Here is a 10,665-nt window from a genome sequence, read left to right as displayed (position 1 = left end):
AAACATAAAATTCTGCTTTCATTTACTCATTACTCACAGACTTTACATGTGTTTATGTCGTTTACAAAAACAGCTCTGGAAACTTAAAAAATGTGTGAGATCAAACACTGTTGGTTCAATTCACAAGAACAGAGCAGGAGGAAACTGTTATATAACGTAAATACTGTAGACTTCAAAGCATAATGCATTGTTGGGGGAAAACAGGATATATTAAAATAATATTCCCATATTTGTCATTTGTTTTTAAACAAAGGCGGCAATGAGGCTTTGTTTTTAGATTTGAAGATGCTTTTACTGTTACTGAATGGTGCTGATGCTATTTTTGTCAGTGTGTCTCCTTAGAAATGTAAATCAGATCTTTGGATGAGCAACTATTGATAAACACAGCATAATGGAGATTAATGCCATATTAGATATTGATGCATCATTGCTGTATGTGCAGTTATAGACATTTCAAAGGCATAGTAATCTTAAATAATTAAGTCTTAAATAACTTGGTCATTCTAAAAAATTAATAACATTTTATAAACCATGTAAATAGAAGATAGATGTGAAATTGTCTAGACATTATTGTTTAAATAGTGCATGTGCACAATGTTTACTCTTGAGTAAAGTGCAAAATGCATATTTTATGCAATGCAATGTGTATACAGTGCAAACTTAAAACACAAAGCCAGTAATACAATGTGATGCTTTGCTGATGAATGTTTTAACCCTAAAGTGGTGATACTAGATGCACACATTTCTAAAGCCTCTAAATTATTCATTTTATGTAAGTATAATGATACCAATCACTACATTCAGCTCATGGTTCAAGTGTCTTTTTGCTGTGAAATCTTTACTGACTGAAAAGTAAGAATAACCTTGATATTATTAGTAATATATCAAAATAAACATTTACTGGACTGCAGCAACTAAGATTTACTTGATTATCAAAATCAAGTGTGAATATCACTTACATTATGATCATCACCCTTTTGAGGAACAATTATTTGTACATATCTTAATCATTATTGGATTGCATTGCATTATATATTTGGATCGTCAAAACAAAGCATTTTAAAATATCATCTCACTAAGACATATTAGAGTTAAAGAGAGATTTACATCACAAGCATCAGATTTCATTATAATTCACTAATTCATACTATAAAAGCCTGATGTATCAAAAATGATATAAAAATTTAAAACATTTTAAAATCTAAAAAAAATTGTTTAAAAAAAAAATCTGACTATTATTTAATGTCAGGCTTCACTGGGTTAAGAAACTACAAGCTACAACTACAATCTCTGAACATGTGTGCAAGCATCTCTAGTGTTTATCTGGTTCCAGTTTCAGCCCATGAGCCGGACTGACTTTTTTGAATGGGATATAATCGGCACTGACTCATTCACATCCGCTCTCAGCCGGAATTCTTGTCTGGGAGACTTATAGGAAGTTTCCTCTGACGACATGGATATTGAGTCATTTCCAGCACCCTCCACCCAACAAAAGCACTTATGCATTTTTCTTCTAGCTGGAAAATAAGGTATCGACCTATTGAAAAAGTTGTAATAAACATTTTTTCAGATTTGTGTTTCCTTTAGTCTTGAAAAACAAACAACTTTAACATTTAAGAAAGAAAACCTGCATCACGTATGACTTTCTAAGATAAAATATCTCTGAGTTGAATTACAGTGTTTAATGAAACAGAACAATCGCAGCAGCAGCACATGCAATAATGGACAAGCCTTTACAAATAAGTATGTAACTCTCATTCATTTTTGGATTTGTTCCCGGGAATGTCTAAGGAATCTCTCAGAGAGCATTGCACTCCAACTTCACATGCCAACAAACAACAGACTGCAATACAGCTGGAGCAGTGCTTTCAGGGCAACTTTAATACTGTTAGACATTTGGTCAAATCCTTAATATAAGCAAACACCTCTAATAAAACACATGGGGGGTAGGGGGTAAACTACAGGTGCATCTCAATTAATAAATTACAATGATGAGGAAAAGTTTATTTATTTCAGTACTTCAGCTTCACCAATTGTGAAACTCATGTATCAAATAAATTCAGTGCATACAGACTGAAGTAGTTTGTCTTTTGTTCTTTTAATTTTGATGATTTTGGCTCACATTTAACAAAAACCCACTAATTCAAGACCTCAACAAATTAGAATATGGTGACATGCCAATCAGCTAATCAACTCAAAACACCTGCAAAGGTTTCCTGAGCCTTCAAAATGGTCTCTCAGTTTGGTTTACTAGGCTATACAATCATGGGGAAGACTGCTGATCTGACAGTTGTCCAGAAGACAATCATTGACACCCTTCACAAGGAGGGTAAGCCACAAACATTCATTGCCAAAGAAGCTGGCTGTTCACAGAGTGCTGTATCTAAGCATGTTAACAGAAAGTTTAGTGGAAGGACAAAGTGTGGAAGAAAAAGATGCACAACCAACTGAGAGAACCGCAGCCTTATGAGGATCGTCCAGTGAAATCGATTTAAAAATTTGAGTGAACTTCACAAAGAATGGACTGAGGCTGGGGTCAAGGCATCAAGAGCCACCACACACAGACGTGTCGAGGAATTTACTGAACCACAGATAACTTCAGAAGCGTCTTACCTGTGCTAAGAGAAGAAGAAATGGACTGTTGCCCAGTGGTCCAACGTCCTCTTTTCAGATGAGAGGAAGTTTTGTATTTCATTTGGAAACCAAGGTCCTAGAGCCTGGAGGAAGGGTGGAGAAGCTCATAGCCCAAGTTGCTTGAAGTCCAGTGTTAAGTTTCCACAGTCTGTGATGATTTGGGGTGCAGTGTCATCTGCTGGTGTCGGTCCATTGTGTTTTTTGCACCTGTTTACCAAGAAATTTTGAAGCACTTCATGCTTTCTTCTGCTAACCAGCTTTTTGAAGATGCTGATTTCATTTTCCAGCAGGATTTGGCACCTGCCCACACTGCCAAAAGCACCAAAAGTTGGTTAAATGACCATGGTGTTGGTGTGCTTGACTGGCCAGCAAACTCACCAGACCTGAATCCCAGAGAGAATCTATGGGCTATTGTCAAGAGGAAGATGAGAAACAAGAGACCAAACAATGCAGATGAGCTGAAGGTCACTGTCAAAGATACTTGGGCTTCCAGACCACCTCAGCAGTGCCACAAACTGATCACCTCCATGACATGCTAAATTGAGGCAGTAATTAAAGCAAAAGGAGCCTCTACCAATTATTGAGTACATGTACAGTAAATGAACATACTTTACAGAAGGCCAACTGTTCACAATTTTTTTTTATTGGTTTTATGAAATATTCCAATTTGTTGAGATAGTGAATTGGTGGGTTTTTGTTAAATGTGAGCCAAAATCACCACAATTAAAAGAACAAAAGACTTAAACTACTTCAGTCTGTGCGCACTAAATTTCATGTTTATTCTAGAACTACAGTAACATCATGTTTCCACAGCGCACACAACACCTCTGCACTTACTCCTGATTTCTCTCAAAATGGGGACAGGAGAGCTGTCAGGCTATAACTGGGACAACAAAGTAATTAATTTTCTTGTAAATTAAAAAGTAACGTGTTACTTGAAAAAAGTCACTTGATTACATAACTTGCTTTACTTGTAATGTGGTAAATAACATGGTCTTGACATAGTAGAATTGTTTTTTTGCCAAGTATAAAATGAGGAAACATTCTTATGTCAAAAATGAAAAAATGATGAGGGAGGAAAGGGTAAAAAAAACTTCTAAACATTTTATTTGAATATTTTCTGTATAATTTAAGATTGAAGTATAGAGAGATACATCAGTAAATAAACATCAGTAAAATGCATGGTTACCAGAACGTCTCTGATGGATGAATTATTAAACAATAAAGGAAAAGTAGATATCATAATGATTTTTTTTACTTCAAAACAAGAATATAATCTTTCAAATTTATGAAAATGACACATCCGAAGATCTCGCTCGTTAGTGATTTTAAACTTATCATAAAAACACAATTGGTTTCACAGACAAGGTTTATGCCTAGTCCCAGACTAAAATGTAATTCTGAGCTAAACTTGCTAAACTGAAATAAACTTGCACCGACTGATCTCAAAACCCACCAGTGCCTTTGTTTTGTCTCAAGATGCACACCAGTAATGTTTTTTTCTAAGGCATGTTACTAAAAAATACTTAAATGTCCTAATTGTACTATAGCCTAAACTATAGTCTAAACCCTGTCTGTGAAACCAGGGCAATGACGTATAAATGGGACAATCGAATTATGGGTAAGAAGGTTTTGGATGAAACCACATCCTGAATGCTTCAAAATGATATATATATATATTTTTTGAAGATGTGTCCACTCCAGATGGTCAATCATAGATTGAACACAACAGTCTGCAGTGGGTTTCCTCCTGACTATCGGTTCACTCCTCATTGGTCATCTTGAGCAGGTTCTGCTTGTCGATCTTAAAGAGTCTCCATCCTTCCTCCAGCGAGAGATCAGACGCTCCGCGGCGCTTGTAGAAGTCGATGGAGGGCTTGTTCCACTCCGCCACGATGAAGTGCATGCTGCTGCACCGAGTCCTGACCGCCGTCTGCAGAAAACCAGTCAATGATTGGAGAAAACTGTAGAACAAGATGTACTGCCAGGAGAAGAGTAGAGGTGCTGTATAATGCTGGATCATTAACCTGCTGGGACTAATTATTAACTAGTATGGTAAACTTTGCGCCTTGGTAACCTCTTGAAAACGAAGTACACTACTATTTAGCATAAAAATTCATAGGTAAAAAAAAGTTGATATTAGAAACCATTTTCACTCAGAAATTGCAAGTTATACAAATAATTACAAAGAAACAGCAAGTAACACATTAAATTAAATGTGAACATTTTTAAAGTAAATAAAGTACTCAAATGTACTCAAAACATTTATTTTTTTACGACTTTGAAAAAAAAAATCTTACAGTGTATATATTTAAAAATACATATTTAAGTGCAAACTGAATGAAATATTTTTGAACACTTAATTGCAGGTTATTTGCAATTAAATTCAAAAGTACTTTTGAATTATATTTCTATTACATTAAATGCAAACTTTGGGTTTTGACCCATTTTAATTCTTTTACATTTACGGTTAAATAAAATATACTTTAATGGGATTTCTATTGAAGCTTGTATGACATGTTTTTAAATATATTTCACATAGTAGTGATGAAATTTTGTACATTTAAAATATATTAACTTGTTAATGTTATTATTACAAATAACACACTAAAGTACTTTACATGTGCTTTAGTATGTCAATCAACATATCAAAACAAATTTTAAAGCATGCCAAAAATTATTTACATTTAAAATGTACTTTAAAGTAAAACTTTTAATTTGACTAAAGTGTTTAAGTGTACTTAAGAGTGTTATGGATATACTTATAAGATTTGAGTGCACAACTAGGCACATTTCTTTTGCACAAGGGTAACTATGTGATCAGATAGATGTTATTGATCTTTTTGATTTTGCATGAAGAAAGTTTAAACGTGCCTGACTCAGTTTCTTCAGGATTTCGGACCCAATTCCAAAACCTAATTTTAATAGAAGGAAAAGTGTGTTACATGACGGTGTCTCATAAATCTGACAATTGGATAACACAAATATAAAAGGTCTCATTCATACCCCGAAACTCCTTCATGACGTAGAAGTCCTCCAAGTAGAGCAGTTTCCCAATCCAGGGGTCATAGGTGAAATAATACATGGCAAAGCCAATGATCACATGACCTGGAAACACACTTCAATCACTCTATTGTTTCCAGCAACACAACGGCATTTGTTAGCAACTACAAAATCCCTGTTGTTTTGCAATTTGCTTTGGTTTGCTGAAATTAATTTCAGGTGGGATTATTGGCATCACAACCCTCGCATACACCACATCATTCCAAGAGTCACATTTTCAATTAAACCATCATTTCACTTTTTCTTTTCATTTTTATTATGTTGATTTGAAGATTTATACTAGGCTGCAAAAATATTTTCTTACTTTGCAAACTTGACTTGTTTTCCAGTACAAATCAAATAAATCAAGAAACATAATATATTTCTCATTTATTTAATATAAGTACATTACATAAAAGTTATGACAATATATAATTCTATATAATATAATTTTTTTTTAAAATTGACTTTACCCACACACCTTTTTTGAGTTTTGATGCATTTTTTTTTAAATCTTTTGTCATTTTTAATGCATTTTTCTTAATATCGTATGCCATTTAGCTTCTCACGTAAACATATCTTGATTTAAGAATGTTTAGACATTTGTACTGGAAAACAAGACAAAAACACTAAGCAAGAAAATTATTTTTACAGTGCAGCAAAGTAGGGTTGGGAATCAAAACGTACTTGAAAGACTTTGACGGAATGTTGCTATAAAAGAAACATTGCCGTTGTCATGGCAGTTAGAATTGTTTTCCAAACAATGTCCCTTTGTTTGTCCTCAAAGTTCTAAAAGGTTGATTCATGGAATCGTTCGTTCCCTGCGATTCCCATCCCTAGCTGTGAGTATGGAAACACATCCGTATGGTGCGTCTGGCAGACAGCTGTTAGTTTGGGCCGTATGGTAGTGTGGTGTAAGGCTGGGACGTCCCGGCTGTTGTGGCCTTACCTCTGGTTTATTGTATATGTTACTCTATTGTAAGCGATCTTTCAGTTACCTCCCCGCCCATCCATGTACACGCCACGGGCAATGTACATGGCGAAGCAAGAGACTGTAGCCTGAAGACAATAAATTACAGACGGGGATTGGATAAGCGTTCTTGACACGTCAAACAACTCAAATTCTCTGTATTGAATGTTCAGATTCACAAAAAAAAAACACTTCATTCCAGTGTTCATGTTACAGCATTACTTTAATAAATAGTTCACCCCAAACATGAATATCTGGAATTATTTACTCACTCTAAAGTCATGACCAAAATCTGAATTCCCAAATAGTGACAATTTCTCTCAAGCTCCAATATGAACCATATATGCAATATAATCCAACTTATTTTTAACTCGTACAGAATAGACCCAAATTTAGTCTCAAGTCAAATTTAGTCTCTTATCAAGTCTCAAAGTTAAGTGACTACTTTTAAATAAAAGAAGATAAAAAGTCTGCTAATGAGGTCAGTAAATTTGTTCCTCTAAATTAGGTTTAAATTAGGCAGGACTGAATTTTTAAATTATTTCATTTATCATTTTTATTACTTTTATTGACTGATATTTAACTTTTTTTCTTGGAAAAGTATTTAAACAAATATAAATTCAAATATATATTCATTGACTTATTAGGTTTTGACTGTTTTTTATTATTTATATCATATGTACTATTATTGTTTATTTATATATTTTTTAAGTTATGTATTCATGTTATACTTTACATTTACATTATTTTATATGAATTATGTTATTTATAATTTAGTATACTATCGTCTTTTTTTAATTATACTATTTTTATTTAGTTATAATATTTATATGACTTTTATTGCTATTATTACTTATATTTAATCATTTTATTATTTTATTTATTATTTTTAGTGACTATTTGTGATCAGATGATCCACTTGTTGATTAACAAAAATGTCAGGAAACAAGTTTCTCAAGTCTTGATTTAAGAAAAAATCTAAACAAAACCAGAAAAACACTGAATAAGAAAACCATACATATATGGCTTAATTTATAAAATGTATGAATTTGTAAAACCATTCCTTAAATCTCATTTTCGGGTGAACTAGTAGTGAACTAATATGCAAATCATGTTTAAAAAATGTGTAACATGCACGCTGGAGTGCAAAGTGTTTTCAAACATAGTTTTGCATCATTATGCACACAAACACTCTTGGTAAATCAAGTGTGGGTGGGAGTTTCCACTCTCCTGATGCGTTCGCTTCAACCTGATACGGAAACAAAAGCAGAACAGCACGACATACTGTGCACTGAATCAGAGAGCTGCAGCACAGGTGTAGTCTTACCGTCGGCACTCTGGTGCTGTTTGGGCACTTCAGCCACCATACAGTGATAGAACGGATGATCTCCAAACCCATCCTCCAGCAGATCTACACAGGAGTACAACCACCCATTAGAAGAGCGAAGAACAGGTCACAAACTGTGAAAACGTCATTGTACTTGCTTACCTTTCTCAGTAAGAATAACTTGATCTTCCATTTCCTCAAATTTTGCCAGTTCCTATGAAACAAGCATATTCAGGTTTGAAAACTATCAAATTGGGATTACTAACTACTGTAACTCAAGATCTCAACTCATCATTACAAAATATAAGGTAAAAAAAAAAATCACTCAGAAATTGCTAATAATTTTCACAATTATAAAGAAATAGCGAGTAACACATTGAATTAAACATTACATTTTGAAGTAGAAAGACTGAAATACTGTTTTCTTGACATTTCTATCTTAATTTATTTAAATTAACCTTTTTGAATAAATAATACAAATAATAATAGCAATATATATATATATATATATATATATATATATATATATATATATATATATATATATATATATATATATATATATATATATATATATATACAAATAACAATGAAATAATATAAATATACAATTAAAAAGTAAGAAAAATAATTCTAACAATAAATAAATAAATACATGCATAAATAATAAAAATATATAGAAATAATACTACAAAGAAAAAGCAAGTTGCACATTTAATTAAAGAAAAAGTGAAATACTCCAATAATCTTCTAAAAAAAATGTATGATGTCGCTAAACAGCCTTAAAATGCTTTGAACAGCATCAATCAAACTGATTGTCATACTTTTATGAGTCGCAGTATGTCAGACACGTCCTTGGGCTCGGCTTTCCGTAATATAAATTTGGCCATTTTCTTCTTTTGCTCTTTTTTCCTTTGCTGACTAGTCCTCTGTATGTGAAACGTAGTAAGATTTGTTTCTTCATCCGCTTCTCAGGGGTTCACCCTCAGCTACAGGCCGGAGATCAGCTTTCTCCTTCTTTCTTGGAAAGGCATCCAGTGGCTGTTGTGCTGAAGCATCCTCTGAGCTCAAAGCTGCACTGTTTCCTCCTTTTATTGATGCTCAGGAGAGGCAGAAACCTTCAGGCCACTCCCAGAAAACCTGCTGTGTGCTCACTCAGAGCAGCATGGGTTAATGTTTATCATTCTGGAAGGATCGTCACTGTTTATGTACTTCACTTTCAAACTGCAGATCATGCAAAGGTCATGTCCTGTAACCATGATGATCCTGATATACTGAATAAAACAGACCTTTGAATTTGCTTATGCAATCTAACAAATTGTGGGCAATTTAAACGGATTTAATATTTGACAATTATATTATTTTATAATGCATAGAGGCTTATATGCATATCTAGAAAGATAATGCCGATATATACAAAATATACTTTATTGACAGAAAAATAAAAATGTGCATGAAAATAAACAGACATTTTACAAAAATTGGAAAAAGCTTTTACTAATGAAACTTCTGCTAATCAAGTGGATTATTTAATCACAAAAAAGTCAAACATCACTCAATTAATATGAATATCATAAGAATTATAAAAATAATAATACAATTAATAAATAATATAAAAAGCAATATAAGTAATAATATAAATATAGAAATATAAAATGAATAATAAAATAAAAATAAGTAAATAATAATATTAGTATAGATAAATTCATATTTGTGTTTTTTAAACAAGGAAATCTAATAAAAAAAAACTAAATAAATGTATACAAACACAAAATAGTCAAATATCAGTCAATAAAATAAAAAATAATAAAACACAAATATTAAATACTATAAATAATACCAATAAAAGTACCATTATAAACAAATATATTACAAATAGATTTAAAAAAATAATAATAATAATAAATTATAAATTATATGAATTTATTCTAATATAAATATATAATTAAGAAATCAAATAATAAAAAATAAATAATAATAATATAAATCAACAGTATAAATAATAGTAATAAAAATCTAAACCTAGAAAGTCGATATGTCACTTTACCAAAAATACTGCAACAAAGGTTTAAACGTCATCATGCATCTTGAATATGAATACATCTCTGATGATTGAGGGAAACCTGCCTGTGATTTCATACATAAACATCCATGAATCAGGGCAAAAATTCATGAGGAAGTCATGTGGACTGTTTTCCCACGAGTTTGTCTGTGTTGTGTTTTGCCATGACGTGCTCTTGTGTATCATCAACACAACTCCACTTACAGTTGGTTTGATAAAAACTCCACTTATAAAGCACAGCATCCATATATTATCTCATCATCTGCCATGCTATCATAGTCCTTGCTGCTCATCTGGAAATGTATTTATCTTATATGCTTCATGAAAAAATATCTTAAAAATAACAACTCAATGGGTGTGGATGATGGAAAACTGTTTGCACAAGCAACTGGATGACATATTAATTTATTAATATAGCTAATGTTACAACAGAATATCCTGCCCTGAGTGATTTTAAGTGCTGATTTGTCAATTTTTCTTGACACATGACACTGACAGCATATTCCTGGATAACTTTCCAGAATTTTTGCACCACACCTTTGACCCGAACATGTGACTGACCTTTGCTGCATATACAAAAACACAGACTATTATTACAGTAAAATCTGCTCTCTGGGGATCAAACGTTTC

General features: G+C 32.5%; 1 protein-coding gene across 1 annotated transcript; it reads right to left on the bottom strand.

Annotated features, from left to right (window-relative positions):
• Positions 1 to 3,770: 3,770 nt before the first annotated feature.
• On the bottom strand, positions 3,771 to 9,054 carry LOC132140601 (diamine acetyltransferase 1-like). Its single transcript, XM_059549417.1, has 6 exons — positions 8,798 to 9,054; positions 8,136 to 8,187; positions 7,974 to 8,057; positions 5,641 to 5,742; positions 5,509 to 5,549; positions 3,771 to 4,567 (listed from the first exon to the last, which is right to left on the bottom strand). The coding sequence occupies exons 1-6, from the start codon at positions 8,861 to 8,863 to the stop codon at positions 4,397 to 4,399; spliced, it is 516 nt and encodes a 171-aa protein (XP_059405400.1). The 5' UTR covers positions 8,864 to 9,054; the 3' UTR covers positions 3,771 to 4,396.
• Positions 9,055 to 10,665: the final 1,611 nt, after the last annotated feature.

The sequence above is a fragment of the Carassius carassius genome, chromosome 5 (assembly GCF_963082965.1).
Source record: "Carassius carassius chromosome 5, fCarCar2.1, whole genome shotgun sequence".
Classification (NCBI taxonomy): domain Eukaryota; kingdom Metazoa; phylum Chordata; class Actinopteri; order Cypriniformes; family Cyprinidae; genus Carassius; species Carassius carassius.
This window is presented reverse-complemented; position numbering and strand designations above follow the sequence as displayed.

Coding starts and splice junctions, on each gene's coding strand:
- LOC132140601 (XM_059549417.1), bottom strand. CDS start 8,863: ATGGCCAAATTTATATTACGGAAAGCCGAGCCCAAGGACGTGTCTGAC. Junction 5,550..5,640: donor CGTCATGAAGGAGTTTCGGG/GTATGAATGAGA, acceptor TATTAAAATTAG/GTTTTGGAATTGGGTCCGAA. Junction 4,568..5,508: donor TCCTGAAGAAACTGAGTCAG/GCACGTTTAAAC, acceptor GGTTTTCTGCAG/ACGGCGGTCAGGACTCGGTG.